This window comes from Nelumbo nucifera, chromosome 8 (assembly GCF_055504915.1).
Source record: "Nelumbo nucifera cultivar China Antique chromosome 8, China Antique-T2T, whole genome shotgun sequence".
Taxonomy (NCBI): Eukaryota; Viridiplantae; Streptophyta; class Magnoliopsida; order Proteales; family Nelumbonaceae; genus Nelumbo; species Nelumbo nucifera.
The window spans coordinates 14,148,221-14,168,205 of NC_142656.1; the positions used below are offsets into that span (position 1 = coordinate 14,148,221).

At 39.7% G+C, this 19,985-nt stretch overlaps 2 protein-coding genes across 16 annotated transcripts in view; one reads left to right on the forward strand and one right to left on the reverse strand.

Moving 5' to 3' along the window:
• The first annotated feature begins 821 nt into the window (after positions 1-821).
• On the forward strand, positions 822-7,501 carry LOC104592403 (O-fucosyltransferase family protein). 3 transcript variants are annotated; one of them, XM_019196883.2, is made up of 6 exons: positions 822-1,187; positions 1,285-1,379; positions 1,511-1,590; positions 1,686-1,774; positions 5,692-5,913; positions 6,524-7,501. In XM_019196883.2, the coding sequence occupies exons 1-6, from the start codon at positions 1,060-1,062 to the stop codon at positions 7,254-7,256; spliced, it is 1,347 nt and encodes a 448-aa protein (XP_019052428.1). In that variant the 5' UTR covers positions 822-1,059; the 3' UTR covers positions 7,257-7,501. The 3 variants fall into 3 exon arrangements, with proteins under 3 accessions (XP_019052428.1, XP_010250060.1, XP_010250061.1); XM_010251758.3 differs by having other exon boundaries at positions 1,511-1,581; XM_010251759.3 differs by lacking the exon at positions 822-1,187 and having other exon boundaries at positions 1,477-1,581.
• A 5,269-nt stretch (positions 7,502-12,770) lies between these two features.
• Positions 12,771-19,985, reverse strand: part of EMB1967 (Forkhead-associated (FHA) domain-containing protein) — a 47,179-nt gene continuing 39,964 nt past the window's right edge. For 8 of the 13 annotated variants that reach the window (XR_016079539.1, XR_016079541.1, XM_088893329.1 and 5 more), the window contains 2 exons: positions 14,905-15,033; positions 12,771-13,119 (listed from right to left, as the gene is read on the reverse strand). Coding sequence is in view for 8 of the 13 variants with exons in the window: in XM_088893329.1 (XP_088749455.1) it covers positions 12,985-13,119; positions 14,905-15,033 (264 nt within the window). In the remaining 5 variants the exon portion in view is untranslated. Of the gene's footprint in view, positions 13,120-14,904; positions 15,034-19,985 lie in introns of those variants that run through there. The other 5 variants (XR_734407.3, XR_016079540.1, XM_010251763.3 and 2 more) reach the window with 2 other exon arrangements.

The following is a 19,985-nucleotide window of genomic DNA, read 5'->3' on the forward strand; positions in this document are numbered from 1 at the left end:
GGCCCACGGCACGACATAAGCCCGTATGGGTTTGGGTCGTAGGCCATGCCGGAATGACCCTCAAATTATCCCAGGAAAAAATGACACGACTTGAGACAACTCACGGGCCAGCATAACAGGCCCCGTACTTTGCACGAGCCATGCCGTACTAGCCCGTTTTACACCTTTATCCCAGATAGGCACTAAACATGTAATAATATTAGATGAAATGAGGATTGAAGAACAACACAGAATCCAGTAGGGGTGAACATGGGCTCGGATTGAATCATGTTTAGCACCTAAACCTATGATAAGGGTTATAGCTGGGTATAGGACTATATGAGCCTGAGTTGGACTTTGGGCCTAAGTCTTTAAATATGAAATATTTTATATTAAATGATATTTAAAAATATGTTTAAAATATAAATATATAATAATCTATGGATTATAGTTTTATATTATAATATTTATGTATAAAAAATAAAATATAACATAAAATAAGATATAGTGGGTTGGGTTGAGCCTAAAGTATTAAGCCTAGGCTTTGCCCAAAAGTTTCTGGACTTGATGCAGCCCAGGCCCAAACTTGCATAAACACAGAACCTAGGCCCAAACCTGCGGGCTAGGGCCTAGGGCAGACCAGGCTGAAAATGATCACCCGGACATCCAGTTCGGGGTGGGGATCAATAGAGCCATAGATGTACCTTTTGAACGAATGATATTGATAAGACGTGGTACCATCGTAGTCGTAGAAGAAAAATATGGTAGCACCGGGAGTATCCTATCTGGACCGTCCTTTAATTTTCTCCGCCTGGCGCCTCCCGCGAGTAGTAAATGTAGATCATCCATCGAGTCATCTCCTTTTGAATAAACCGTCGGGTCGGTAACTAAAATAGATCTACTACTCTTCTCTTCTCTCCCCGAAAACAAAAGCCTAATCCTGGTTCTGGTTCTCGATCTATTGTTACTCTGTTTCGAATTCCTAACTTAACCTTGTTTCTCATCATCCATTACTCTCGTTCTCTTTGATTGGCTCATCTCAATTGTGCCAAGGTTTAGGGTTTCAAGACAAACATATCAATGGTCGTTTTCTCTGTAAAGCCTCTTTTCAGCGTTTTCCTGGTCGTCCTCTCTCTACTTATTGCTGTGGTAGTCTTATTTCCTTCGGTCCCATTTTCTGAAAGCTTAATTGCACAGAGTTTACAACGGTATGTATTCTGATCTCTTTAGTCTGCACTCTGCACCAAGTTTGGCTCATTGACTAGGTAGTTTTTTCCCTGATATATTGTTCTCATCACGAAACAGGTCTACTTCTCGTCGTGGGAAGCTGGACATATGGAGTGTTCACAGAGTCTTAGAATGGAGGCCTTGTAAATGGTGGCTAGAAGGAGATCCTGCCGGTTAGTGCTCAGGTCTCAGGGTTTAAATTTGGACTAGGGCTAGCTATCTTTTAATTTTTCTTTTAACATGGATTCTTCGTAATTGGCTTCATTGCAGACAATTGCATTGGTTTTTGTTGAAATTACTGCAGCTCTATCGGCGAAGAGTAATGGATATATCAGAGTGGATTGCTATGGTGGACTTAATCAGATGAGACGTGATGTGTGTTTCGTTGAGTTCCTCGAAATTTAGTCATTTTTACTTCTCTCAGTTGTGACAACGTTTCAATATTCATTTTTCTTTCTGGTGTTCTGTGGGGAGTGCAGTTGTGTGATGGAGTTGGTATTGCTCGTTTGTTGAATGCAACTCTGGTTTTGCCAAGGTTTGAAGTGGCCGCATACTGGAACGAGACAAGGTACTGCTTGGATGTTTTAAACCTTTAATTGTGTGACAGTACAGTGTAATCTCTTAATGATCAATTACTTCTTTTCAAGTAGCTTCCAAGAGGTTTACTAAAAAGAGAAAAAAAGTAACTTCAAATTGAGTTGTTGCATAGGGATTCAAATGCAGGTGCTAAGGCAGTTTCTTCTCACCCAAGAATATGATAAGAAATATGTTCTTTCATATAAATTTTCCCGAGTTTTACCAGTACAAGAATGGGACGTTGCTAAGCGTAATGGTTAAAGAATAAAAATCGTTCAAAACTCTGTAAATATGAATAACCCGATCCGTCATCTATCATGAACTTTGTAAGTGAGCTGGAAGAATCAAACATAAATTTGTCCGGACAAATTGGAACCTGGGAATTCATTGTGCAAAAAAGTATTAGATTTTTGTTCTTCCAAAATCATAGAGATTGAACAACAGGCAGGGTTGTAGCTTAACTGGGTGAAGTAAATTCGATGCTTTGGTGTGTTAATGTGGTGAAAAGTTTTGGAGACCATCTATAGGAGCACTATTGGTGAAAGTTAAATTTCTTGTGAAGTGTCAAATGCAATTTATCCAGTAATGCAGGAGTTTTAGAGTTTATAGGAGATCATTATGTACCTATCCAGTATTCTTTTTGTGTAAGAGAGAAGCAGTCCAAATAGATCATAATTCATACACACTTGATTCTTTTTGTGATGTGTGATGGTATCATCCCTTACATGCCTGCCTTTTTGAAAAGGTTAGAGGTTTATTCCTTGTAAGCCCCAAGCCTTAATACATATGTTTTATTTACCTAGATGACCTAATGAGGATGGCAACTAGCTGGAAAAAGATGTTGTAGACAATCTCTGTGTACAGGAACTGATTTCTGACTTCTGTTTGCATAATTTTGTTAAACTCTTCATTTATATATACTTGCATACTTATAAAAGAAAAAGTCATTATGTGGACTGATAAGAAAAAAATAATAACATGGAAGTAGAGATTAGTTTTCCAAGGCCAATGCAATTTGAAGTTTTTTGTCCACTACTTTTTTTGTTCTCCTTTTTTTTTTTGATCAATAACATCAATTTCATTAAGTTAAGAGAATAGAGGGAAAGGAATACAAAGGGAGATAAAATAACTTAGCTCCCCAAAAATCAGAAAACTCAGGGAAAGCAAAGAAAATTAAAAACTAGCCCAGAAAACAACCTCCCTGTTCACTCCTTGCTTGGCCAACCCATCCGCAAATGAGTTGGCACTCCTCTTCACCCAACTGTACTGAATCTCTATGTCCCTACCCAGCCATAAGAACTGTTTTTTCTCATTGTTAAAGTTCCACAAACCACTGTCCTCTGTCTTCAACCAATTAATCACCACCTTCGAGTCACCTTCCAGAATCAAACGGCTAATATTTAGATCTTTTGCTCTTCGAATTCCTTCAAGCGCTGCAAGGATCTCAGCCCTAAGAGAGTCACCTTCTCCAATAGGGCCAGAGAATAAAGCAGTAACAATCCCTTCCTCATTCCTGAAGACTCCTCCAATCCCAGAGGGCCCTAGATTCCTTACACTGCTGCCATCAAAGTTCAGCTTTAAAAAGCCCGAGGGGGGAGGGGACCAGAACGGACAAAGAGTCCTCTTGCATCTTGCAGTGAAAGCAATCTCTTTCCAGTTTCTTAGCAAGTCATCCATAGGACAATCTGAAAACAACTCCAAAGATTTTAGCCAGTGGACCGCTCTTATAAGGATTCGATCTAACAAATCTTCCAAAGTTTTTTCCTTGTCAGAAAATATGCGTGAGTTTCTTTCTTCCCACAAAGACCAACAAACCGCTGCCCTAATACACCTCCACATAGTCTTCCCTCGCTTCTTAGGCCAACTGAAAAAAGATGGGGAAAACAAACCTTGGACAGTCTCCGGAGGATACCAAGAGCACCCAAAACGGGAGAAAACCCACTCCCAAACAGATTTAGCAACCTTACAAGAGACCATGAAGTGGTAGCCAGATTCCCCATCAGCTTTACAAAGAGCACATCTATTAGGAAGTAGACAATAGTTGGGTCTCTTTCTTTGGAGTAAGTCTAAAGTGTTGATTCTTTCCAGGAAAATTTCCCAACAAAAAAACCCCACCTGAGGAGGAATAGGTCTGCTCCAAATTTCCTTAACTGGAAAGAACAACCCCAGGGGGGTAGGAGGCTAAGTTAAAGTTTCAAAGAAAGAAGCACAAGAAAAGGTACCAGAGCTAGAAAGGGTCCAAAATCTGGTGTCTTCCTTAGCAGGGTTTAGGAAGACACCCTCAAGGGAGGTTAGCAGAGCTACCAGGCTATCCAAGTCCGTATCCCTAATTGCTCTACGCAGGCCAAGGTTCCAACCAAAGCCCGAAGTGGAAACTGAAGGGACTAAGAAAGAAGAAATGGGTTCATTTTTCAAGTCTGAAAGAGCATACAAGGAAGGAAACTTGTCTTTCAGAGGAGAATCCCCGACCCAAAGGTGTTCCTAGAAAGTTATTCGGTTACCAGAGTTTAGACCATACCTGATCTAAGGGGAGAAAATTGGAAGCAAATTGTGGATGGATTTCCAAAGAGAAGCAGCTGAAGCCCTTGCCAAGATTCCAGGATCCCAGCCATTGTCTTCCAGCCCATGAATGCTAGCCACAATCTTAGTCCACAATTTATCCCTTTCCAAAGAGAACCTCCACAACCACTTCCCCAGAAGAGCCATGTTCATTTTCTTGAAATTACCAATCCCTAGACCTCCTATTGTTTTACACCACTTCCAACCAAAGCCCGAAGTGGAAACTGAAGGGACTAAGAAAGAAGAAATGGGTTCATTTTTCAAGTCTGAAAGAGCATACAAGGAAGGAAACTTGTCTTTCAGAGGAGAATCCCCGACCCAAAGGTGTTCCTAGAAAGTTATTCGGTTACCAGAGTTTAGACCATACCTGATCCAAGGGGAGAAAACTGGAAGCAAATTGTGGATGGATTTCCAAGGAGAAGCAGCTGAAGCCCTTGCCAAGATTCCAGGATCCCAGCCATTGTCTTCCAGCCCATGAATGCTAGCCACAATCTTAGTCCACAATTTATCCCTTTCCAAAGAGAACCTCCACAACCACTTCCCCAGAAGAGCCATGTTCCTTTTCTTGAAATTACCAATCCCTAGACCTCCTATTGTTTTACACCTAGAGACCACCTCCCAACTCACCCTATGATCTCTCTTCTCCTCTCCAGGCTCCCAGAGAAAGTTCCTTATTAATTTTTCCAACTGTAAGGGCATATACAAAGCAACACATATACAACCAGTCTCTGTGCAGTTGATATCTGTGAAAAGACATCAAATGGAAAATGTTTTTCAGTGAAATGGCTAAATCATGGGTCTTAGGCAATATTATCAGACCCAGATTGAATAGGATAGCTCAGTGGTCAGTGGTCACTGGTTCTATCATCTGATCTGATCTGGGTCATGGGATCCACATATAGGTCTGGAGTTTAACTTGTTCTCTCCCCATATCTTGAGCATTGAGACCTGCCTGACTGCTTTGGATGGGTCTTACCTACCTGATCGGTAGGGAAAAATACCAGCATGTGCAGAATATTATGACCCTCCGGTTCTACTTCGTTTAATTGGATGGTTGAGAAAAGCCTTCCATAAAAACCAGCTCCACAAATAATACCAAAACTAGATGGTTAAAAGCCATATAATTATGTTGGTTTTTAGCATTCTCAGTGTTCAACTTAGGACCCATTTAATGGTGAGCCCTGATTCTAAAAACATTTTAGAGGTGGAAAGTTGGAACCCTTTTAAAATATTATGAGATGTAGGCCATAAAATATATCATATAATCTTCCTTACCAACTACCATTCACTTTTTTATTGCTGCACTGCATTTGACATAATCAAGATATAATGCTATTGTTTTTGATCCAGTGGTTTTGCAGATGTATTTGATGTTGATTACTTCATTCAGAAAATGAGTGGTTTCATAGAAATTGTCAAGGAGTTGCCGGCAGAGATAGCATCAAGAGAACCCTTTCGAGTGGACTGCAGCAAACGTAAAGGCCAATTTGATTATGTTGAAAGTGTTCTTCCTTTGCTGGTGGAGCACCATTATATCTCAATCACACCGGCAATGAGCCAAAGAAGGGATAGGTACTATCCTGGCCTTGGAGAATTATATAATATTTGGAACCATACTTAGAATATATAGTATTTGGATTAGCTTAACTGTCAAATTCCAGTGCAGTAATTCTTTGATAAATAGGACTTGTTTTCATCATTACCTGAGCTTTATACCATATGCCGGGTCTGCTAAACCTTTTCTAGCCAAGTAGCATGTGTGTATATGAATGTGCAAAAGATGGAATTGTTCCAATTGGTAGCATGTCTAGGGTCACACAATTGAGCAATCTTTTGTAGACTAGTTCATAAGCTTGATTGGTTTTAACTGCCTGAAAAAATGAATGTTTAATTGGGTGGGATTGCTCAGTCCTTATCATTCTTTTTAGCTGTAACCATCCAAGACTTCATATTTGGGTGGTTTAGACCGAGGGCATTCCCACTAATGGTGGGTAAAGAGGCAAGGTCCTGTCATCCATCTGTCCTGTGCACTGTTTTTTGAATCTTGCTATATTCCTTCTTTCTTAGTTGGGAGGTGGATGCATAATTCAGTTTCTTTTGTCACTTATAAATTTTCTTATCTGCATCCTTTGCTATTTTCCTCTCACCTGTTATTACTTATTCTTCTTTCTACACTTTATAGATATCCTTTGTATGCAAAGGCTGCTCTCTGCCAGGCTTGTTATAATGCTTTGCACCTTACCAAAGTCTTGGAGAAGAAAGCTTCTGAGCTTCTGGATGCAATACCTAAACCTTTTCTCTCTCTTCACCTGCGGTTCGAACCTGACATGGTAGCTTATAGTCAGTGTGAGTATCAAGGCCTTTCTCCTGCATCCTTAGAAGCCATTGAAGCTGCACAGGGGGATCGAAAACCCTGGACTGGAGATGCAGCCCGCATTTGGAGAAGCCGTGGGAAGTGTCCCCTCACCCCAAAGGAGACAGCTTTCATCCTTCAGGCACTTTCTATCCCAACAAACACAACCATTTATCTAGCTGCTGGCGATGGCTTGATGGAAATGGAAGGGTTAACATCTGTCTACAACAATGTGTACACAAAATCTGGCCTTCTAAGTGGTGAAGATTTTACAAGCATGCATGGGAACACAAAAGCTGCCCTAGATTATTATGTGTCCATCAACAGCGACTCATATATAGCTACATATTTCGGGAATATGGATAAGATGGTAGCTGCAATGAGAGCATTTAATGGATTATATAAGACTCTCTTCCTAAGCAGGAGAGCGTTTGCCCAATTCACCTCCCAGGAACTGAGAGGGAAGGAGTTAGTTGAAGCCCTCTGGAAGGTTCACAGAGATGATTTTGTTATTGGACGGGGATCTGCCTTGCCTGATTGCTTTTGTGAATTTAAATTGTAATTTATGCCCCGAGTGTTGTCAAACTGTGTTGCTATTTTTTTTGCCTTGATTTATGATGAATTTTTCCCTTGATGTTTATAGAAAACAGAGAAGCCCAACTACCATGTATTTCAAATATTTTTTGGCTTTTTGCACTTGAAATCAAAATTTTAATCAATCATGTTAAAGACGTGTTATTTGCTTTTCATTTGGTTAATGTTTCAAAAGGTGCATCCACATTAAAGACTTTAACAACATTAAATGTCCAACTATAATGTATAGCTTTATCATTGGTTTAAATTTTTTGCTTAAAGTGCAGCTCGTACACCATGGATTTTGCCAAAGCAGAGGACATCCAGGGGAGTTCAATTTTAATAGAGCACAAAAATCTTTTTCATTTTGGGTAATCGGGTTCATATAATGTAAATGTCCGGTGTAGGAATGTAACTCATCTGAAAAGAAAAGGAGTAAAAACACAGTCCAGTATGCAGAGAGGAACACATATTTGAATATTTTGATTATATATTAAAATAACGAAACAAGGCCTATCTTTTGCTACAGTCTACATGATGGGGAATTACATTTAGCTAAAACTTCTAACCCACGTAAGAAGTGCTACGGCCAACACATGAAGCATTGTTCAATAACCACATTCGTTGTCATGTGTGAGATTTTCCAGTTTCTACAATGAATATGATCAGCACAATTATTTGCTTGGTCCTTGGTTGTTTATTAAGCATGATAGCTTTGTTTTTGCCTCAGTAGTATCTAACTGTTGCATCGGGACTTCCTCCTTTTACCCTATATTAACTGAAATATCAGTGCCGAAATCTCCACAACATGGTCAGAATAAGTTCTTCTTTTCGAACAAGTTTACTTCGCCTAAAAATAAATCAACAGCCAATGCTACGTGTGGAAAACACTAATGAAAAATAGGGCAGGGCTGATGTTGACTGGAGGATTGAATTAAGTGGGCAATCCAAAGGGTCCCCTACTTGTTCACATTATGCATTCCACATGGCAGAAATATGACAGGTCGTATAGGGAGCCATATTTGACCGAATTAGGAAGCCTTGTGTGTATGTGTGTGCAGGTCGAAATGTCATGATCATACTTATGTTTATTATGATTCAACTTAGTCAACATGCTTCCTAAGAAGGTCAACTTTCTAGGCAAATTTCAGCCGAGTTCACGGACATATTTATGTTTTTGGCCAAGGCCAAATCTTCAGTTGAGTCGATCTGTGAGTGATTGAGCTTAGGGGTGGCAATTGGGCAGGTTGGGTTGGGTTGGGTTTCGGTTGAGTTTCAACCCAATCCATCTAACTTGCCAACCCATTAATAACCCAATTATATAAAATTAAATAGGTTGGGTTCAACTCAAATCCGCTTTAACCCAATCTAACCCGCCCAAATCCATTAATCTTATATTTATGGACTTAAAAAACACTCTCTCTCTTAACAAATAAGTTGTTTGTAGCTTTGTGGTTATTGTACTTACTATTTACACAAGTGGTGAAGGTTCAAATCACATTACATGCATATTATTTTTACACAAGTGGCGAAGCCATTTCACTATGTTCAGATTTTGGGTTTGACTGAACCACTTAGGTTCAAGGGTGGTTGAACCGTTTAGATCTGGATCAATCCGATTGGACTGGACCAGACCGGTTCAGTCAATGGTGAATTGACTTGGACCGGAGCGGCTGACATGAGCCGAGTCATTGTAACTAATTCAGATCGGTCCAGATTCGAGTCGGGTCGTGCAGACAGTCTAGTTTGGGCTGTGTGAATATTGGTTGGACCCAGATCGACTTGTATTGAGTCGGGTTGGGCTGTGTGAATATTGGTTGGACCGAACGACCCAAATTGGCTAGAGCAAGCAGCACCGAACCATCCCGCCCAGGGTCTATTTCGGATTCGAGTTGACTCGGATCAGTATATGTTGAATCGAGTCAAACTGCATTGAACTGGTCCGGACTCAGGTCAAATTGATTTGGATTTATGTTGGGTGAAATGCATTGATTCAAAACAAAACTAAATTTAGTCAATAATTAATAGAAAATTAATGTATTAATTATAAATTATTTAATTCAAATGAAGAAAATTAAAAAAAATGCTAAAGAATTAATACTTATGTCTATAATAGTTAACCCAATGGTTATCCACAACCCAACCCATTTAAATGGGTGGGTTAGGGTGATGGGTTAATCACATAACCCGCCAAGTAAAATGGGTGGGTTGGGTTAAAAATTGCCACCCCTAACTGAGCTCATATCACAATTCTGTCAGTATCCTAAGCAGCGTCATTAAGTCACTCATTTTTTTCATTACTTGGCCTTAGATCTCTTTTAGGTTCAAAATCTTTACTATGAGCTTTTGTGAATGGAAGACAAATCATTGATCAGATTTTAATTGCTAATGAGAGTGTGGAGAACTTTAAGAGGGATAAGAAGAAGGGAGTGGTCTGTAAGTTGGACTTGGAGAAGGCTTATGACTTGGTGGATTGAAATTTTTTGAGGAAAGTTTTGACTAAATTTGGGTTTGGGGCCAAATGGTGTAAGTGGATCATGGGTTGTGTCCGGAATTGTCATTACTCAATGCTAGTGAATGGGACAGTGGTAGATTTCTTTCCAGCCAGTAGTGGTATAAGATAAGGAGACCCTCTTTCTCCTTTCTTGTTCATTCTAATTGCGAAGGTTTTGGAGAAACTGATTCACAGAGCAGACTGTAGGGGGCTCATTAGAGGTTGGAGTGTAGGGAGGGTGGAAACCCCCTTACTCACTTGCAGTTTGCTAACAATACGATTTTGTTTTGTGAAGGCAGTAATGTGAGTTTTATAAGGAATTTGAAGTTGGTGATACAACTGTTTGAGCAAATATCCAACTTGAAGGTTAACCTTGGGAAAAATTGTGTTGTAGGGGTGAATTTGGAGGATGGAGAGTGCTGAAGTGCTGGGGTGTGAAGTCTCAGGGTGGCCTTTGAACTACTTAGGGTTGCCTTTAGGTGATAATCCCATGAGAGAGAACTTTTGGAACTCGGTGGTGGAAAGGTTTGAAAAAAGACTGGTTTCATGGAAAAAGAACTACCTCTCTCTCGGTGGGAGAATTACTCTTATTAAGGCCACACTTGCTAATTCACCTATCTTTTTCCTGTCGGTGTTTAAAATCCCAGTGAAGGTTGCTAATAGATTGGAAAAGTTAATGAAAGATTTCCTGTGGGAATCGGGAGAGGAAAAGAGGGATCATAGAATTAGCTGGGAGATAGTTTGTAGGAGTAAGACATGTGGAGGTTTGGGGCTTGGGATTAGGAGAATGAATATGACTCTATTGAGAAAGTGATTGTAGAGATTCCCTTTGGAGAAGGAGAAGCTATGGGCTAGAATAGTGGCAAGTATTCATGGGATGGAACATAATGGATGGGACACTGGAATCAGAGCTAGGACCACAAGCAATTCTCCTTGGAAAGCCATTCATGACCTGCTATCAGTTTTTTCCCCTAACATCAGGTATGATTTGAATTTCGTCAACTCTATAAAATTTTGGGAACAAACCTGGGTGGGGAGTGCCCCTCTAAAGGATCAATTTCCTTCTTTTGTATGCTCTTTCTGTTTTGAAAAATGAGCCAATATCGTCTTTTACCACCCCGTCCTCTTCTACTTCTGGGATTGGGTGGAACTTGGGTATAAGAAGGGATTTGAGGGACTTAGACTTTGACAATATTTTGAGCCTTATTGCAATTCTTGATAACGTTGTCTTAAACTCCACTAAGGAGGATTCTAGAATTTGGACACCTTCTCCCAATGGCATTTTTTCTTGTGCTTCTTTCTTTAAAGTCTTAAGTCAGTTCACCAATCCTACATTCCCTCCTTTTCCTGTTGATGAGGTTTGGTGCAGAGCAATACCTCTTAGGGTTGGTAGTTTTTGTTGGGAAGTCTATATGGAAAGAATCAACACTAGTGATCTACTCTAAAAGAAGAGATTCAATACTTGCTTGTCACCTTAGTGGTGTGTTCTTTGTAAAGCGAATGGAGAGACTGGTTTTCACGTACTGGTGTCTTACCATTTTGCGAGGTCAATGTGGGAATGGACTTTGTCCCTATTTGGATGTACATAGAATCCCCCATCCGACTTGCAGGGCCTTTTTTCCCCTTCTCTGTTCAGGTGGCAGATAAAAAGGGGAAGGACAATGTGGAGAGAACTAAGGGCTGCAATATGTTGAACACTTTGGGAAGAAAGAAACTCCAGGATATTCTTAGAAGCTCAGAGAGGAGCAACAGATCTGAGGGCTATCATTCATATTAGGGCAATATAGTGGCTGAAATTTTTGGAGTTTTTCACAGATTACACTATGGATGACATGTTGAGGAAGTGGGGTGAAATTGCAAGTTGTACACAGACTAAGTCGGTAATGTATGTAGTTTGGACCCCTCCACCTGGTGGATTCGTGAAACTAAACTTTGATGGGTGTAGCAGGGGAAATCCGGGACAATCAAGGATTGTGGGTGTTTTTAGAGATGATAATGGAGTCATTTCTACCATGTTCTCAGGCCCAATTGGAGTAGGTGACTCCCTTAGAACTGAGATCTTTGCAATTATGGAAGGAGTCCAGAAAGCTAAGGAATTGAACATCAGAAAACTCTTAATTGAAGGAGATTCAGAGGTTGTGATAGAGTGGTTGATTAAAGATCACAACAGCTTGAAACTACAATAATGAGAAGAGGAAATTCAAGTGATTGGTGCAGGAGATGGAAGTTAAGATACGTTGGGTTAAAAGATCAACTAATTCTATAGCTAATAGTTTAGTTAAACAAGGGGTAGAAAGGGATTCACTTTTTTGGGCTTAGCTGTAACTTTAGTGTGTTTTCTTTCTTTTTTTCCTTTTCTTGAGGCTCTTTGTTGTTCTTGGAAGATAAGTGTGTTTGTCTTCCTAATGTAATTTTTCTATTGATGAGTTAATGAAAGTGTTATTGGTAAAAAAAAAAAGAATCATGTTTTCAAGACATAATGATTTTCCGTTTTCAACTGTAAACTTTGACTGACAGGTAATCTCCAATTTGCTGAAGGACTTTCACAAAGGTTAGTAGATCCAGATTATCTTGGTTATTTCCTGGTATATTACTTATTTTAAGTTCTACACATCTTTTATGTAGAATAAAGCATAACTTATAATGCACCATGGTCCTTTAGCAAATCTCCAATTTGCTAAAGGACTTTCATCCGTTTGTGTTATGCCTTTCAGACTGCTGCACAATTGTTGATTTTGTCAAGGAGCTGGATTTTGCTTTTGTTGATGTGGTGTGCCATTTGACAGGCAAATGCATTATTGATTTAATTATTATCTGGTTGTGTTGCTGTGGACACACTGCAAAGTAGTAGATAACCATTCAAAAATTTTAAACATTATTTTTTTTTAAATTAATCAAATTTTGGCCAACTCAGTTTCAGACAACAAATGTGGGCGTGATGAAATACGGAATACTAAAATCCCATATCTTTGGCTTGGCCAAGTTAACACATTTAACCACTAGCCAATCTAATTCATTTCCCATCTACCTGGTATTGGGAAGACATGAATTCATCTCTCCTTGATAATGGTGTATTTAATTCAAGATGTGCTTTTACTTAAGAAAAGCAGATGGGTTATCATACATTAGAAAATAGAATATACATAATATAAGTGGGAGGAGCAGGCTCTTATGTCCCTAATGGTAAACCAGTACAACAGGCTCTAACAATTGCTTACCCAATCTACAGGACCTCCTCAGCCTCAGGGGACCATTGGAATTTTGTGTTCTTGTCTTGGCACTTCTTTCTGGAAATGTTCGTCAGATATTGCCTCATACTACTCTGACTTGTCTCAAACATGAGCCTCATTCCTCGTATCTGCAAATTCACCAATTTTCAGTGAATTAGTTGCTTTTCAATGAGTTTAGCAGGTGGAAAGCTAGAAAAATAGTACATGGGAGTCCCAATCAGCCAACATAATTTACAAACCAAAGTTGTCTATCAAAATTTTAAACCATAAAAACTTGAAAGGTCATTTACTAGATGTTTGGGGTCTTGTGGACTGGATATTGACCTGACGTTTTTTTTGTGGGGGGGGGGGGGGACAAAGTGGCTGCTCTTGGACTTGGACTTGAACCCATGTTCTCATGCTTGTCAGCCTAAGATTTTACCATTATTACACCAATCAATGACACCTTTAAACCATAAGCTATTTCAAAGAAATAAAATCTACAGGCATGTAATGTCAGGAAGAACACTGAACAGTGAAGTCTTTTGCTTGAGGTCCTATAATGAACTTTTAAAAGAGTGCTCTTAAGCATTAAACTAACTTGGTTCAGCTACTGAATCTACACTAAAAGTTTAAGTCTTCGAACCTGGACATGGAAACAACATTTGAATGACCATGCAAATCATGTTGTGGAGGAAGTCAAACATATTACAAAGACTTCCACAATCAACCTTCAATCGAGAATTAGGAGGGTTTATTGAAATCTAATGGAAACCTCTCTTCATCCACCTTCAATTGACTTATTCAAAGTAGCCAATCAAAAGCCTTATCCTTGTATTGTGTTATAAGGAAATCCTGGCCCCTTCTTTAATCCGGGCCCTCTGTTGGCAGGCAGATAATAAGAATGCCAACAGTATGTATTGACTATACAAAGAAACAAGGAAATCATTGGATATCATCTTCAGAAGACAGAATCCTTTTGTCTCAAATCTGGAACCATTTATTATCGTTTCCAATCAAAAAGAAAAAAAAATCTGGAACCATTTATTGGAGCTCTTTGAGATCTAAAGAGCCAAGTTGTAATAACATGTAAAATTTTACTTCATAAGGTTCATAAGGCTGTAAATGAATTGGATTCAGAAAATTCCAAATCCAGGATTCGATTAATGAAATTTCTAAGATGCATTAAAATCTGTTTAAATATGCAATAAAACCAAAGAAACAATAAAAATAGCAAAATCAATAGCATGATGAAACAATCACAAAATCTAGTAAAACCAATATATTTTGAAATATTTGTAGTAATAGAATGAAGAGGAACACAATACAAAGAGAAATCCATAAAGAACAAACATGAAAATGAAGAAACAACATATAGAACACTTAAACAACATATAGAACACTTAAAAATCAACTACAAATGAACCAAACCAAAATATTTTAACAGTTTCCACTTGATGTATAGTGGTCCAAGTATATAAAACTCAGAAAAAACTGGAAATAATTTTGCTTAAGAACAAGTCTCTTGGCCAATAGCATCTTTAAGAACCATAGAATCTTGGCCTTTTGTCCATTTTCCCCCAACTTTGTTATGTTATTTTCTAACAAATACACAAACCTCTCATTCTACACATTTAGACAACCAAAGAAATAACGTCAAGAAAATAGACTTTTTTTTTTTCCTTTTTCTCATAACACAAGCAGCATAAGAGGTGTATACCTCTCATTGCCTTGAGTCTTAGTATTTACATTTAAGCTTCTTATACTTGGAGGCATAAACCTCCCCCAAGCCAATTTGAGGTTAAAGCCTTGAGGCAGAATCCTTCTACATAACCTTGAGAACTTACCATCTAAAACCATGATTGATACATTTGGCTCATAAAAATAATGTGATACATCCAAGCAATAATTCATTGTTGAAGTAGGCACAATACCTCAATCAAACTACTTGAACCGAGACTTGTACACTGTGCAGTTGCTACCTCCTTGCCATTGACTAAGATTGAAGACTTGCCAAGATTCTTCATAAAGAATACTCCATCTTCATCCATCTTTATTATTGCCTAAAAAAATAGAAGGAAATGTTATACTTTGTTACTCGCATCAATTATTCAGAGGGAGATATTTCCTTTGAAGATTAATAAATGTGTGCACACAAACAGATGTTCACATGAGAGTTGCCATCAATTCACATTGGCAACCCAATTGAACATTATTCTCTCCTAGTCCTATCGTCTCCCACAAACCCAAATGATTTTATTTGAACAAACTAATTATCTTTTCCACTATTTTGATTATTTTTACTTGGATACTAAAAACAAAGAAAAAAACTAACTAGCAGGCAAGCATGTTCAAGAAGATAGGATTGATACTTTGATTAAACTAAATGAATAACCTAGAAAGATATAGTTCTTCCACACTGCTAGTTTGTTTGAGAATCACTCAGTTACAGAGTTCAAGAAAAATCCTCTAGGGTTTCCCAAATCCTAAGAGGAAGACTGATGTGGACGCGTATTGGGAGCAGCAGCAGCAATGATCCGGTGTTCTCATCCAATCCAATTCGGCAGCAACAGTCTTATCCATTTGGCAGATTAGATTAGACTATCTTGTTATTCTTATCTTATCTTATTAAGTTAGTAGATTAGATTATCTTATCTTATTAGATTAGGATTAAGAGAGACTTATCTTATTAGATTAGGATTAAGAGAGACTTATCTTATCTTATCAGTCTTATCTTATCAAGATAGAGTTGGAGGTCTCCCTATTCAGCAAGGAGTCTCCCTAAGAGCAGGACTCTTGTAATCTCCTATTTAAGGAGCCACTATTATTTAATAGGGAGAAGTACAAATCAGCCCAGCTCAGAATTTACTAGGCCCAAAGTACAGGGGGAATGCATCCTGACCGTGAATTGATGCCAAATTCACGGGCAGGATGTGGTTTATAGGGGGGGACAGGGCTAGTTGTAGGGGGGCTGGAATTCAGTATTCTGCATCGTGTGTCTCCGTACTTTTACCTATTTAATAAAGATATCGAATATTCAGTCAAGAAGAGAGTAAGGAGAGTTGGTGATCTCTTGGACAAATCACCATTAGGGCGCCAAGATAGGTACCTCGAGAAAAGGAAGGGACAAGGGAAAACAAGAGGGTTTTCCCGTGGACCGACCCGTGACGAGATCCTATTCCCGGGCCCATAACATTTTGGTATCAGAGCAAGGCGTCATGGGTGATCTGGAGCAACTGCCGTCCAGGGTCCACGAACTCGAGCACCAGCTCATGGAAACCAGCTTAAAAGTACGTGAGATCAAAGATGAAGTCAGGGAGCTGCGGCGCCTAATGGAGTTATTCCTTTCTAGCAAGGAAAGGAACACTGAAGAGGGGACAACCACCAGTGGCCGCCAACCAGATCTGCCGGAGTCTTTCGACGAACAACAGTTCGTTAGCCAAGGAGCCGCAGTCATCCCCAAGTACAACAGGTTAGAATTTCCGTCGTACAACGGCAACGGAGACCCCTTGGGCTGGCTGTACCGGTGCGAGCAGTTTTTTCGGAATCAACAGACAGACGACCGGGATAAGGTAAGTCTAGCTGCCTTTCACTTAACAGAGGAAGCACAACTTTGGTTCTATCGGTTAGAACAAGAAGAGCCCGAGCTCAGTTGGACCCAGTTCAAGTCCTACTGCCTTCTTAGATTTGGGCCCCCACTGACAAGCAACCCCTTAGGCGAGCTGATTAACCTTAAACAAACCGGCACGGCGGCAGAATACCAGCGCCAGTTTTTTTTTATGAATATACCAGCGCCAGTTCCAAACCCTCCTCGCGAGGGCATCTTCAGTGTGACTAGACCAGTAGGTAGACATGTTCACCGCTGGGTTAGCAGAACCCCTGCGAGTGGACGTGGAGATGCAGAATCCCCCCAACCTGGTCACAACCATGAATATAGCTCGCGCCTTCGAACGCAAGGTACAACTCAGCCGCGGAACCTTCAGTATGGGGCGGCCTCCATCAGCATGGGCATCCCCAGAACCACTCGGAATGGCTCCATATTCAGCAACCAGCCAAGAATGGAAGCCACAGACAAGCAACAATTCCAGATCAGCATCCAGTGCGGGGAGCAACGTCGTTGCACCCCCTATTAAGCACTTGTCCAGGGCTGAGATGGCGGAACGCAGGGCGAGGGGACAATGTTTTAATTGCGATGAACTCTACTCAGCAGGGCACAAGTGCAAGAGACTTTTCTGCCTCCTGGTGAAACAAGAGGAAGATGAGGATGAACTCTCTTCATTGGAACCCGATCCGGGAGGGCAAAGTCATTCCACCTATCCGGAATTCCTTCGACTGTGTTTCAAGACACCCATCCTGAATTCGAGCTTGAGGACAAGCTCGTAGTCCAAGAGGGGAGTAATGATGTGGGCGCGTATTGGGAGCAGCAGCAGCAATGATCTGATGTTCTCATCCAATCCAATTCGGCAGCAACAGTCTTATCCATTCGGCATATTAAATTAGACTATCTTGTTATTCTTATCTTATCTTATTAAGTTAGTAGATTAGATCATCTTATCTTATTAGATTAGGATTAAGAGAGACTTATCTTATCTTATCAATCTTATCTTATCAAGATAGAATTGGAAGTCTCCCTATTCAGCAAGGAGTCTCCCTAAGAGCAGGACTCTTGTAATCTCCTATTTAAGGAGCCACTATTATTTAATAAAGATATCAAATATTCAGTCAAGAAGAGAGTAAGGAGAGTTGGTGATCTCTTGGACAACTCACCATTAGGGCACCAAGATAGGTACCTTAAGAAAAGGAAGGGACAAGGGAAAACAAGAGGGTTTTCCCGTGGACCGACCCGTGACGAGATCCTATTCCCGAGCCCATAACAAAGACCTAGATATTTAATAACTCATTCCACAAACTTCCAATGGCTAAGTATAAATGGGTTGCCAGCCAGTATTGGATGTGTTGTGAGCAATATTTTGAAAATTGTAATCGTATTGTAAATTGTAGAGAAAGTTGAATCAAATTGAATCGTAATCATAGACTGTTATGTTTTTACTTGCTGCTACCTAAGCAGGGGCAGTTTTATCTCTTTATATAATATTCAAACTCATAAATACCTGGGCTGGACAGAAGGGATTAACGCCCATTCTTCTCCTCCTCTTTCCTAACCTAGGGCTGAATACCTTCATGGTATCAGAGCATTAAATCTGTCCTAGGACATGCTGTTTCTATTTCATTCCTCTTTTCTTCCTCCTTTTCTTTTATTTTCTGTGAGTTCCTTCAAACTCACAGTTTTCTTTTAATATTTTTATGTTTTTTTATTTGAACCAGAGAAGGTTGCTATTCAAGGGTCTCTTTAACATCTCTTTCCTCTCAATGTGAGCCGGATATTCTGCTAATACTTGGACCAAAGGGGTAGACTCTTCCTTGCTTTTTGTGAAGTACTGTAAGTTAAGATGTCTTCAGATTCAAGTGAAGTGTCATCCAAAGAAAACAGGTCAGATGAGGGTTTCTTCAACAATGAAAACCCTAGTTTCCCTAGTCTTCAAATCACAAGTGTGAAGTTGGATGAGTACAACTTTAAAGAATGGTCTATTTCAGTAAAACTCCATATTACTAGTCGTGGAATGCTGGGATATATTAAGAGCCAGGTGAAAGAATCAAAGATGGAGGCACAAGGATATGAAAAATGGTGTAGGAAAAATGCTACAATTATGTCATGGCTACTGTCCTCCATGACACCTAAGATAGCTAGGACAGTTTAGCATTATCCTACAGCTCAAAAGATATGGGAAAATTTGTCAAATACATATGGACAAAGGAAGAACAATGCTAGAGTATATCAGCTGACTCAAGGAAGTATGCCAGTTGCTACCTTTTTTGCTACTCTCGATGGGTTGTGGGAAGAGCTTGATCATCATTTAATCATAGAATGGAAAGATTCTGTATCAAAAACGGATTGAAGAAAGAAGGGTGTTCAAGTTTCTTGCTGGCCTAGACTCTTTCATATGATGAGATTCGATCTCAGATTTTGGAAGGGATGAACTTCCGGACCTGCAACATGTGTTTTACTTGATCAGAAATGAAGAGAGTATAAGGAAAGAGATGAAGGTTGATATTCCTTCACAACAAATTGAACATTCAGCTTTAGTTTCAGCTACACACAAAGGGGGGAATGGGGGAGATAAGAAGAGTTTGAAGTGTACACACTGTGGAGGAGAGAGACACACTAAGAATACATGCTAAATTCTGCATTCTCATCTGAAAACAGCAGCCCTTAGGAAAGAGAAGAAGCCTAATAAGGGCTAGGGGTCTCATGGACATGTCGCTAGTTCAAATATGGCTGATGGAGTACACAAGATTGCAACCACTAGTGCTTCTCCTCATATGGGACAGACCACTACTCCCTCTAATTGCTTTCCTGAGTTCATTGTAGAGGAGGTAGATATTTTTTAATCAAACAAGGTTGCTTTCCCAAGAAGTTTTGGTCTCATGCAGTGCTTACAGCCTCTTATTTGATTAACAGGATGCCATCTGGGGTATTGGGTATGAAAATCCCCTTCTCTACTCTTTGTCCAGATCAACCTGTGTTTCCCTTATCTCCAAAAGTCTTTCGTTGAGTGTGATTTATACATGTCCCAGATTTTAAAAGGACAAAGTTGGATCCTAAGGAAATTCATGGGGTATTTTTGGGATACACTCCTACACAAAAGGGGTACAAGTGTCTTGATCCAACTATTGGGAAATAGTTCCTTGCTAAAGATATCACATTTTGTTAGTCAGTCCTTTTTGGATCCTTAGAATTCTCTTTAGGGGGAGATAGTGGGGTGGAAGAGATTTCTTTAGAGGTTTATTCTTTTGTTTCTGCTGTTGATCTCTCTTCAAACTACTCCCTTTGATCCTACTTCCTCAAATTCTGCTAATTCAAATGGAACTACTATTGGTGATGCACCTAGCACTAAAGTAGCTGTGCCTAGCCTTGGTAAGGAAAGAGAGCCAAGTGTTTATCACAAGAAAAGAA